The sequence below is a fragment of the Volvox carteri genome (assembly GCF_000143455.1).
Source record: "Volvox carteri f. nagariensis unplaced genomic scaffold VOLCAscaffold_19, whole genome shotgun sequence".
Classification (NCBI taxonomy): Eukaryota; Viridiplantae; Chlorophyta; class Chlorophyceae; order Chlamydomonadales; family Volvocaceae; genus Volvox; species Volvox carteri.
The window spans coordinates 624421-636949 of NW_003307562.1; the positions used below are offsets into that span (position 1 = coordinate 624421).

Sequence of the window (12529 nt, forward strand, 5' to 3'; positions counted from 1 at the left end):
TTATGGTCGGTGGGTTAATGGTCAGGTATTCATCCTACCTAGCACCCTGCCTGCATGCCTACACACCTGGGACAGTACTGTTATCACTGCCTCCCACATCATCTTGGCACCATGCCATTAAGCATATTCATATATGATTCAGGTATATACCTAAAATACCTAAATTTATCCTTGTCCATGTGTGCACACCACTGTCACCCGTGTCACCTGGCATTCCTTGACTGCACAAGGCCATCACACCTGTCACCTGTAATCTGCATAAACCTTCCTGCACAAGGCTGTCACCCCTGTCACCCGGCATTCACAACAATGTTTGTGTCATCAACGTCAGCGTCACCACCCGGCATTCACAACAATGTTTGTGTCACCAATGCCACCAATGTCAAGCAGCATTCACACAAGCCTGCACGCTTTGTTGTCACGCAGCATTCACACATGTGTACCCAATTTGTCAGATCTGTCACCTGGCATCCACACAAGCCTGCGCGCAATGTTGTCACCCCTGTCACCCACCATCCACAACAGCCATCACGCAATGTCACCCCTCTCACTCGGCCTTTCAATGTATTATGGGCCCAGAAGTCCCACTCTCAAGCCTGCGCGCATTATTGTCACCCCTGTCACCCAGCATTTCATGCAATTGTCGCCCATAAGCATAAACCAGGCCACCAACTCACAAGCTTAAATGCAACAACTTAAAGGCAATACTAGCTACACAAGCTATGCTAGCCCCTGCCCCTGCCCCTGCCCCTGGGGGGCTTTGCTCCAAGCCCTTTCCCTTGCTCCTGGCTGCCTCGCCCCCTGCTTCTGCCCCTGCTGGGGGTCTTAGCTCCTTCGACACACAGGCCGTACGCGCCAGTATCCACTAACTCTGGAGCAGAGGTAGAAGCCTTTACCCTCTTTGCCGGCTGTCCCCTGGCAGACTGCTCCATCACCACAGGCCTGTTACCACTTGGGCGCTTAGGGTGCTGTTGCACACTCCGCTGCTTTCCACTTCCACCCACCGTCTTCTCATCCAATTCCTCCTCAGACAATTCGGACTCACTCTCCTCCCCCTCCCCTGTGTCAACCTCACCCTCTTGCTGGGTGCACTCCGGGCTACTACCCTCACTCTCATACTCCTCCTCATCCTCTGACAGTAGACGCGTCTCTTTTCGTATCCGTGCGAATGCCGGCTCTGGAAGCAGGCGCCGGCGGCTAGGTTCATGCAACTGGGCAAGAGTGTCGTCCATCCAATCATCCGCCGGTTCCTCTCCTACAGTTCCTGTCATCACGTCCACCTCCGGTCCCATATCGGGCACACCATCTCCTTCTGTGGGGTTGACCTCCAACTCCCCACCTGCAGAGTGTTATACAATAGTGAGGTGATACAGTACATAGGACAATATACTAGTTTTCGAAGGGCCTTACCCGCGGGTCCAGAGCAGTAGGGGCCCTCATGGTCGGTCTTGTGGATGATTTCAGCACTATGAACTTATTTCAGAATACAGGACTGACTCTCTGTTTCCTGCTTGAACTATGTATGGAAGGGGCAAACCGCTGTAACTTGTGCGTGTTTCTGCTAAGTTTTCCGCACTGTTGCATTCTCAAAGCCATTCTTTCGTAAAACCGTCATAAGAATGCTTGAGACTGGCATAAGATCATTCTCAGCAGCACCAGCATTCTTAAGCCGTTCTTAGCATTCTTAGCGTTCTCAGGAACGTTCTTTAGCACGCTTCCATTTTGGTAGGGGGACACAGTGATGCTAAATGGAATGTCTTCACAATATACGGCTAAAGTAATTTAGCCAAACAATTTAGTGGCTCCTGTATTTCAATTTCGATTTGTGTGTACGGTCATCGTACCTATCTATGAGTAATTTTTAGCATTACTCATACTACATTCTCATCTTAGATATCTCAGTATTAATTTCATTTTGGCTCATGCCAGGTTACCGACATCGGTTACCGATTACTGGGGACGGTTAACGGATAACGGTTCGCCCGGTAATCCTACCGACCGGTTACCGATCTCGTTAACTGGACCCGTTAGGTCGGAACCGGGCCGGAACCGGCCTGGAGTATGCCATAGGGCTGACCGGTACCCGAACCCAATCCCTATTCTTTGCACCCCTCTGTTCTTACTTTCTCTATGTATGCACGTGCTATATCTGTATGTATCTGTATGTACTAGATGACGTCTGTGAAGGTTCTGTGAGCGACAGGCACATAAGCAGTACATGTAGCAGACGCATCATGATGCACCCAAGACGTAGCCAGATATGCAATATGGCTGAACGCCGGATGGGGATGGGACATGCATGGCACAAGTACGTTCGGGCACGTATCTATGCACGCATGCATACACCCTTATCTGTATTAAGCAAGGGGTGCAGGAACCTATGCATGCAATCTATCACAGGCGGACCTCGGTTGCAACAACTAGTTGATGGTTTTGATAAGATGACGTGCATGTTCTGTGTTACTGTCTCCCTTAACTGGTTCTGGTGGCTGAGGATTGGCTGACCCGATGGTGCTGAACGGTGCGGTTTGGATGATTTTTTGGCGAGAATTGCACCGCTGCCAAGGGCCTTACACAGCAGGAAGAGCAAACAGCCAAGCCTATCAGTGGCCGCGCGGCCCAACCGGCCAGCAGGCCGCCCGTAGCCACGGGGGCCGCGCGGCCGACCACGGCGCAACACACCAGACAGCCAACAGTCCGGAACACACCGCGAAAGGGTGCCGGTGCCCAACACCAAAAAACCAAAGCATTGCTGACCTTAAGAAGCAGAGGCACTGCAGCACCCGCGTGCCCCAAAGACCTTCGCACCAGACAAAGCCCGACCGACTAGAAACGACCAGGCACCAACCCCATGGGGTGTTCCCCCTCATCCCGGTTGCGGGCGCCTCGGCCCGCCCCCTGAACCACCCCCCTCCCGCACGCGTGCTGCCTCCCCCTGCCACCATGCTGAAGGGGGGGGGCGCCTCTCAGGAGCCCGCCGACGCCAGGCCGAGCCAATCAGTGCTGCATCTGGGGCAAGACTGGGGATAGCGGAAAAAGGAAGCAAGGGGCTGACAGGGACAGGGCGGGCGGGGGGCAAGTACAGCCTGTCACGCTGACTATTGGACAAGGCTGTATGCTCTTCTGCGTGAAGGCAGAATGACTTCACCAGGAGAGCAGCAAGAATGAAGTCACCACTGCGAACCAGTTGTATGACAGTACCACAGAACCAGCCTTAGAAGCTCCAGTCGCTTCACTCTGTCGCGTCTAAGCCAACAATTCTGTGTTACTGTCTCCCTTAACTGGTTCTGGTGGCTGAGGATTGGCTGACCCGATGGTGCTGAACGGTGCGGTTTGGATGATTTTTTGGCGAGAATTGCACCGCTGCCAAGGGCCTTACACAGCAGACCGAAGAGACATTTGCTCACTGGCGAGGCCCAGGCTGCGGGAGACAGAGAGTTTCGCCTCCCCGTCACGCCACGTGTAGTGCTATACCATGGCGTCGCTGCACCACCGGCCGTGCACTTTGCGCAGGTCCTCAGGCACACTGCGGTCGGCGGCAGTGCTATTTCCTCCTATGCGCATGGAATGCGCAGTGATGCGGCGGGTGATCCCCGCCGCCTGCAGGGTCTTGTTGAGCCGGTGGCAGAAGGCAGGGTACGACAGGGAGTGGATCGGCTGGGCCACCGTGCCTGTCAGGGGGCCTGACAGGTACCCCCCGGCCCTGTTCCACTGGACTGGTCGCAAAAGGGGCCCGACGTCCTCGCCCGGCGTGTCTGGGCGGCGTTTGTACCGTCCTAGGGTGAGGAGGCGCTCCATCAGGCCCACGGGGCAAGCGGCACCACCGACATGGATGATGGGACCCAGTGACCCTGTCTCTGCTGATCGGTCTTGGATCGAGGGATGAAAACATCCATCCCAGTTGCCGTGATAACCAGATAGCCCTCGTGAACGCTTATCTCCGCAGCATTATCGAACCGAAAGAACCCCGTGAACATGACCACGACGGCCATAACGGTCATCAGTTGGTCAAGGAGCGGCTCCAGCCCACTGACCAGCCGGGCCAGCACTGTGACGTCCACCGGCTCCAGGGCGTCGCGTTCCAGCTTACGGCCTTGGAGTTGCTTTTTGGCGAGGTCGCGGACGATGCTGCAGGCAGGGTGCTCTGTAGGGGGTGCTCTGCCGGCTAGGCGGAAGTAGGAGCTGATTGCTGCACTCGCTGTACGGACCCGTCCAGGCCCCACCTTATCTTCCTTGGACGAGTTCAGCAGGGAGAGCAGATAGCCCAATGGCATACTCCAGGCCGGTTCCGGCCCGGTTCCGACCTAACGGGTCCAGTTAACGAGATGGGTAACCGGTCGGTAGGATTACCTGGCAAACCATTATCCGTTAACCGTCCCTGGCATGAGCAAAAATGCATTTCTGATTGCAACCAGTTTCTTTGTGACAATGCCCATTGTCACAAGGTTCATGCCCACGTGTCACACCCCGACAAGCTTGAGGAGGTTAAGGCAATGTGAATGCCGGGTGACAGGGGTGACAGTCTTGTGCAGGCACATTTGGAGACTAGTTTACACTGAGATTGGGGTGATGTTGGATTAGAATACTTGCAGTTCATGAAATTGAGGAAATGTGTTGCATACGCATATCCAAACGTTTCAGAGGGACGTTGTTTCGCCCATAACAAACTTGTTACGGGCGAAACAAACTGGATTTCCACAGTCCCACCACTCAAAGAGCTCCCCACACCATCGCAAAGTCCCTTTTTTATTACAGACACATGTAACAAGTTGTCATAGCTTGAGATTGTCGATATATGACTGCTGGATTGTGACCAGGCCATCTCCTTACATGTCTTGCTGCACCAGCATGAGCAGTGATCCCTTCTGTTCAAAATTTTCAGGCAACATCGCAATGAGGCAAAACATTGTGCCGAATCTGCCGTACAAAGAGTGTTCAAAGCTTCACGCTACTAACGGACGAATACATAAGCATTCATTTACCTTGAAAGAATAAAGGAATTCTATAGCTCCATACAAATTCGCCTATCAGCAACTCTCCCTGGTCGTTCAAAAGTTGCTTGAAGATTCTACCATCTCCATGCTATGAAGGAGCGCTTCTTCATTTCTTCATTTCATCTGAACCTTAACGTATCCTTCCAACACATTGTCCATGGACAACGGTAATGAGGTCGGCGCCTACGAGTTTGACCGGAACACCCTGGACAACATCGCCCGTCGGCGACAAGATCGCCCACACAAGAAATACAGCCAGCATCGTCCAGTGGATGAGTTTGGAGTACATAAGTTTGCCAGGGCAAACAATCTAAGTCAATTTACCGCGTGCCTTGGAGGATGCCTTGTCCAAGGAAAGGTGCCATATGGACGACCTTGTCAACCTATTGCGCCAATCTAGTGACATGGACGCAAAGCAGTTGCTTGGGGACATCGGCCGAAATGCCGGGACAATGACTTATTAGGGACAATGACACGGCATTTCACGCCCTCAAAGCGGGAACAAATGCTAAAACTAAATACATACATAGTTCTAAATCTTCTACTAAAATTTTCCTGCAGCTTTAGAGGCCTTTAATTAATATTGGCGAACGATGCTTCCCGAGCTACTGGGATACTCCCTATGGCATAAACATGCCGGTTACCGACCGTTTGGGGCCCATTAACCCAACCGACCGTTAACCCAACTGATCGTTAACCCAACTGGCCGTTAACCCAACCGACCGTTAACCCAACCGGGCTGTTAACACCATTCAACCGGCTGGTTGGGTTAATGGGCCCCAAATGGTCGGTAACCGGCATGTTTATGCCATAGGGTAGAGCGCCACCACCTCACCCGGGGTGTCATAGATGCTTCCGGGCAGTCGCCTGGCCACCCACCACCCGTGGAAAGGTTCCCAAGACCGCGCGTAGTCATTGGACGTCCGCGGGGCGAGTGTCTGACCGGCCACTTGGGCAAGCTGAGTCGCCAAGGTGGAGAGCTCCACGTCCACCTCCGCGCCAAGAGCAACCAAAAGAGCCTCAGCCCGGGCATCTAAGTCTGTGCAAGGGGCGCGGTCGGATCAGTGGGGACACGGATACGGTTGATATTAGAGGCCAAGAAGTCGACCAGAAGGGCCAAGGTGGACCAGCGGGAAGCGCCTTTGGGCAGGGGGACCCCCGAGTTGCGGGCCAGGAAAACATCCGCGCCCCGGCCGAGCAAGCAAACTCCACTCATGAAAGGTTTGAACCAGACCCCGTCGGCCGTGATAAAAGGCCACCAGTCGCGAGTAGGCCAGAAAGGCGCGACAAGGCAGAGCCGGGACTGGCAGGCCTCGGCGTGCTGCAGTACCTTGAGGAGGAGGTGAAAGGGCGGGTTCGCCCAGCACCTGCACCCCCATGAGAACCTGAACGTGTCGACTCCAGACATCGTTGGAGTGAAATAGCGGGAATAGTACACGGGGAGCTGGAATGTCTCGTGGGACGCAAATAGGTCGATGTCGAAGGGGCCCCAGGTGTCATAAAGCCTGCGGAATATGCTGGGCTTCAGCATCCAGTCATCAGGGTCTTGCAGTTTCGAAAGCGCATCGGTGAGCTGGTTCTGGCTGCGGGGTCGCCACTCCACTTGCAAGCGGATATCCCGCTCGAAACAGTAGCTGTGCAGCTCGCAGGCGACCTTGTGGGAGTTGTCTGCTTTAGCGGAGCCCTTGTTGACGACATTCGCGGCATTAAGGTTGTCGGTGATGACTTTAACCGACTGACCAGATAGACCGGCTGGGCTATCGAAAGATCGAATCACGTTCAGAATGGCCTGGAGTTCCTGCGGGGTAGACCCCATAGTGCTGACATCGGGCGTCCACTCACCGCGTGCTGGTGCTAACTGGCCATTGAGGATTGTCAAGGCACCCCAACCTCCGAGTGATTCAGAGGATTTACCAGCGGCGTCGCAAAAAATGAGGGAGTGCACCACGGACGGAACCCACAGGTGCCAGCGGCCGTTAAACTGATCAAAGGACGACTCCCAGAAAGACAGCTCCTCCCGCGCGTCATCAGAGAGGGAGAGATGGGTTTCCCAGGTCTGCCGAGTTTCAATAAGTTGACCGAGAGCTCGGGTGTGCAGCCGGGCCCAAGGTCCGAGGGCCCAAGACATGGCCAGGAGTTGGCCTTAAATGGATGCCAATAAGCGGGCGGTCGAGCGCCGTGCCGTGAGCACGCCATTGATCTTGGATAGGAGGCGGTCCTGCTTGTTGCCTGGCACGATGAAAACACCGTCCTTGGTATCGATGAGCATGCCCAAGTAATGAATGCGATGTTGCACGGCCCCCAGCATAGATTTCTCTTTATTGACCAGGAAACTGAGCATCTCCAACTGAGCAACCACTTCGGCCCTGCACCGGACCAAGTTATCGGTGTTCAGGTCTGCGTGAACCTGATCGTCTATGTAGCCCGAGCATCGCCAGCCGCGCTTGCACCAGGGGTGCATGACCTCTCGCATGAGCTTCATGAATGCCCAGCAAGCGGAAGTGAGGCCGAAAGGCAGCTGTGTGAAGACATAGAAGACCCGTCTCCAGCAGAAGCCGAGATATTCCCAGAACCTGGGATTGATATCGAGGTGATGATAGCCACTTTTAAGGTCCAAAGTAAAAAGGTAATCGCCTGGGAGTAGCCAACCAGGAACCGCCTTCAAGTCTTCATAGCGGAAGGAGGGGACGTGCAAGTAATCATTTACTGGCCTGCCGTCCCAAATAAGCCGGAGCTTAGTTGCCTGCTGCACGACCCTCAACGGGCAAACCACACGGGGCTGCGATGGCCATATGCGGGCCGTGCCCGACGCCACCAGATCTGCTACGGCTTTGTCCACGAACACGGTGTTGGTGGTTGCCGAAGCATGATTGCGGCCGGAGTGCTGGGGGGGAGGGCTGGAGACCCAACGGAGTAAGAAACCCGACATGATCCACGAGATGACCAGTGCATTCACAACCCAAGTCTTCCAAGCGCCTTTCTTGCCCAAGAGGCGTCCCCTCATCTGGGGCAGCACGGAAGGCAGACCCGCTACTGGCATCGACCGAAATCCCGAGGCGTTGTCGAAAGTAGGACTAGAAAACTCCCCTTTATCCTTCCAGAATTCGCCCGGGGCCTGAACCTTCACACCTTGTGGCGCCACCGCGGGGCGGGCTGGTTGTTTCCGATGCATGGCCAAACTTGCCGGAACTGGTGCGGGGTCCAGGTTTGGCCGACGGGCAGGGACAGGGCCCGGTGCGGGCCGTTTGGGGGCTGGCAAGTCTTCGGGGGCTGCGGTAGGTGGGCCGCACGGCTGACCTAAAAGATGTTGCCCTTTGAATTGGCTGGTGTTGCGACTGACGGACAGCTGGACGTTTTCCACAAGGCCTGGACTCGAGAGGGCCTGTTGTAGCGCGATAGCTACACAGTAATGATGAGCTTATCACGAAATATGCGAATCAATTATGATCATGAAATCTTCTGAAAACTGACCTGGCTGTCAAGAATCGTTTGTAAGAATTCACTGGAACTGAACATCATGAATCTGTACGACAGCCTTACCGAAATCCATAAATCTACTGAAATCGTCTTTGCTCACAGAACGGACGTGGGTTCTTTTAGAATTCATATTCTACTCACGTTCGGAGCGCGGTCTTATACCGTGGTCGGGGCAGACATACTTCACGGGCCAGTAGCACTGCACTACACTACAACATCTTTTGGTGTCTCAGGAGCGCATTGCTATTAATATATTATTCTCTAAGTAGTTGGCTTAATTTAGCGTACCAGTCGCCTCCCTCACTGAAGGGCGGCTGACCATTGACTTCTGAGGCGGATGTTCTCTGGACCACCGCGCACTCCCAACGAAGTTCTGTTACAAGCCCTACTTGCTGGACTTCGTCTTTCTGCTCAAGGTTGGCGGCTTTGAACGCGACTTCCTGTCGTTCCGCCATGGATCCGCCAACGAACACTGATTTAATGAATGTAGATGAAGTCGCTGTACCGCCACCGAACCCATCGAACCCACCGAACCTTCCGAACCCACCGACTCAAGCGAATCCACAACGAACCACCGAACCGGCTAGGGATGCTGGCGGCTCCGCCGGTCCATCCCGTGGCGAACACGAATTGGTGGAGCTGAAACTCCAATTAGTCCAAGCTGAAATCGAACTCGCCAAAATCAAGAACTCTGGAGCTGGCCCGTCAACCGCACCAGTTCCGGTGGTGAGTCCTGTTACTACGAATCTTGCGCATACCGAACCCCGATTCACGTTCCGAATTGAACCACCGCAGCCAAGCAAGTCCAATAGTCTTGAAATGTTTGCCAACGATTTTCAAGACTGGGTCGCCAAGTACACACCGAACAACACCGATGACGCCTTGTGGCAATTGCGTCACGCGATGCGCGAATACCCACCTGGCGCTCTGGACTGGCTTTCCGAATACCGCACCGAGTCACATAATGCCAACAAACCGATTGTTTTACCGGAGCTGTTAACCGCGTTCCTCGATTACTTTGAACCGAAGGTACGCGACAGGGAAACTGAATCACTTGAATCTTTACTGAAAGGGGAGATCCGAATGGATGCTTCAAAAGGGGTAGCTGAATACGCTGTTCGTTTTCGTGAAGTCGCTCGCCGTGCTAAGTTTACCGTTCAGAAACCGCTTGCGAAATTGTTTTATATGGGATTGATTCCTGAACTCCGACCGCTTTGCCGAGTTGATCTTCGTGGTGCTGAATTTACCGATCTTGATACAATTGTGCAATTTGCACTTACTGAAGAACGAAGATTGCGAGCTCGCGGGCAGGGTCAATCTCGCGCGGCTCTTCACTATGCTGCTGCCGCTTCCACGAAAACTAAGCACCGCTTTTATGGCTCCCGACAGGATTCTTCGAAGCTCTCCGGCAAACGAAACACCGAACCGCAACCGTGGCGCGATGTTGTTGCGAAGCGCGTCCGGGCGGACCGACCTCCGGCTACCGAATCCACCGTGGTGGCTGGAACTGCGACCAACGCCATGAACTCCGTTCGTCCGCCACCGCGTTCCGTTGCGCCTGCTGGACCACCGCCTCCGATCCCTGGACCCCCGATACTGGTACCTCCACGACCTCCGTCTTCTGATGCGAAGATGTCGGTTATGCAGGCGGCTTTGAACAGGCCCAACGAACCGTCGCGAACTCCGAATCCTCTCCGTTTAGGTACTTTCCTTACGAATTGGGAGAAGTACCAATGGATGCAGCAAGGAAAGTGCTACCGTTGCGGCATTCAGAATGACCACATCAGCTCGCGCTGTCCGAACCCGCTGGTAACGCCGGAGATGTTTCGTCGGCCAGAGAACCCATAGGAGTTTGCCCAGTCGTTTTCGTGTGGCACGCGTACTGGGGACATGAATTCGCATGATTTCCGAATTATTGATTATGAGTTGTTGCGACAACTAGAGCGTCGAATTGGACGAACGTTTTCTTTGGACGCTGCTGCGAACGATGATGGAAGTAATTCTGTCTGTAAGATGTTTGCTTCACCGACCCGCTCCTTTCTCAATTCCGATTGCTCTGGCCACACTATCTGGATGAATCCTCCCATGAAATTGTTATCCGATTTTCTCCGTCATTACCACCGTTGCAAGAGTTATGATCCTAGCATATCCTCTTGTATTTTGATTCCAACCGAACAGAAACGAATACGACCCTATCTGAAAGACATGACACGACTTATGATTTTACCGTCCGGAACTCAGTTGTACCGTTCATATCGGGTTGGTTGTCCAGATCCCCCGCCTGAAACGAGCACTTATGAAATTTGGTGGGATCCACCTAAAGGAAAACCGATTGAGCCGAAATGTTCTATAACCGAAACCGATAATCAGTTGCATTTATTTGCTGGACGCCTTGGTGCTAATGCTGTACGAGTTCTTCCGGACACTGGCGCTACGCACTGCTTCATTTCCCAGCTCATGACTACCAAACTTGGCTTGCGGATCTTGCCTACACCGCTTGCTCCAGTGCGCCTAGCCGACCAGTCGACCGTACCTATTCTTGGTGAGTGTCGAGCTCGTTTGCGCCTTGGTAGTTTTGGTACCGATATCCGTTTGCTCGTTTTACCGGCTTTGACTGTATCGGCGGATGTGATCCTTGGCACGAACTTCTTAACCCGTTATGATGCGCAATTAAGGCCTGCGCATAGCGAACTGAGTTTATTACGGCCAAACGGTGCGCGATGTACGTTGCGAGCGATGCACGCCCCGTCTTCTTCTGTTTCCGAATCACCGAAACCCGAATTTCTGTTGTTGGAAAGAGCGCCAGCTCGCACGTCTGTGGTATCCGCGGAGCGCGCGTTTAGAGACCTTTTCGAGTCGCCCGGCTCGCGTGGGTTGCTGGTTGTCGTGAAACCGTTAACCGAATCTACCGCACATCCTCCGACCAGCCTCATTCCTCAGGTCAATTCTCTCGAACTTCCACCTGAAATCGAAACGAACCGAACCTTAGCAACAATCTTGCATAAATATGCGGATGTGTTTGCTCCGATTTCCGGGCTACCTCCTGACCGTGGGGTACATCATACAATACCGTTAGAGCCAGATGCACAACCGATTTACCGTCCTCAGTACCGTTTGACACCGTTGGAAAAGGAAGAAGTTGAAAAGCAGGTCAAGGACTTGCTGGCTAAAGGGTTTATTCAGCCCTCAACATCTCCTTTTGGTGCGCCAATTCTCTTTGTGACCAAGAAGACCGGTGAACTCCGTATGTGTATCGATTACCGAGCCCTAAATCGATTAACGATTAAGAACAAATATCCGTTACCACGAATTGACGATACGCTAGACCGGTTAGCGGGAGCACGAATCTTTTCTGCTCTTGACTTGGCTTCTGGTTATCATCAACTCCGAATTCACCCGGATGACGTCCCGAAATCTGCTTTTAATACACCGTTGGGACATTTCGAGTGGTTGGTGTTGCCTTTTGGGCTTTCCAATGCTCCTGCGACGTTTCAAGCAACCATGAACCGGATTTTCGCACCGTATATGCACCGATTTGTCACTGTATATCTGGATGATATTCTGATCTTTTCGAAAACTCCGGAAGAACACGCTGAGCATTTGCGTTTGGTTCTTGAAACGCTCCGAAAACACCAACTGCACGCGAAACTTTCGAAATGTGAATTCTGGAAAACCGACGTCAAGTACCTTGGTCACATCGTAGGCTCTGCTGGTATCCGAATGGACCCGAATAAGGTGGACACGATCCGAAATTGGCCACAACCTAAGGACCTAAGTGAGCTGCGCGCCTTCGTTGGCCTTGCGAATTATTTCCGACGATTTATCCGAAATTTTGCGTCCTTGGCCGCGCCACTTACGGACCTCTTTGGCAAACCGCGCCTCCCGGATGAATGGCCACCTCAGGCGCTGGCCGCATTTCAATCCATTAAAGAATGCCTGTCCACCGATGTCTTACTGCATTATCCGAACTTCTCGAAACCGTTTGAGCTTGTTTCCGACGCATCGCTCAATGGAACCGGTGCCGTACTGTTGCAAGATGGTCGTCCGATTGCTTTCAC

At 53.4% G+C, this 12529-nt stretch overlaps 2 protein-coding genes across 2 annotated transcripts; both read right to left on the minus strand.

Moving 5' to 3' along the window:
* Positions 1 to 2: 2 nt before the first annotated feature.
* VOLCADRAFT_104767 (uncharacterized protein) lies at positions 3 to 4274 on the minus strand (the record flags this gene model as incomplete). Its single annotated transcript, XM_002950584.1, has 4 exons — positions 3 to 1339; positions 2908 to 3050; positions 3494 to 3776; positions 3851 to 4274. 4 exons carry the CDS (start codon positions 4272 to 4274, stop codon positions 726 to 728), a joined length of 1464 nt encoding a protein of 487 aa, XP_002950630.1. The 3' UTR covers positions 3 to 725.
* Positions 4275 to 5797: 1523 nt separating this feature from the next.
* On the minus strand, positions 5798 to 8510 carry VOLCADRAFT_90991 (uncharacterized protein; the record flags this gene model as incomplete). Its single annotated transcript, XM_002950585.1, has 3 exons — positions 5798 to 6033; positions 7770 to 8376; positions 8466 to 8510. 3 exons carry the CDS (start codon positions 8508 to 8510, stop codon positions 5798 to 5800), a joined length of 888 nt encoding a protein of 295 aa, XP_002950631.1.
* Positions 8511 to 12529: the final 4019 nt, after the last annotated feature.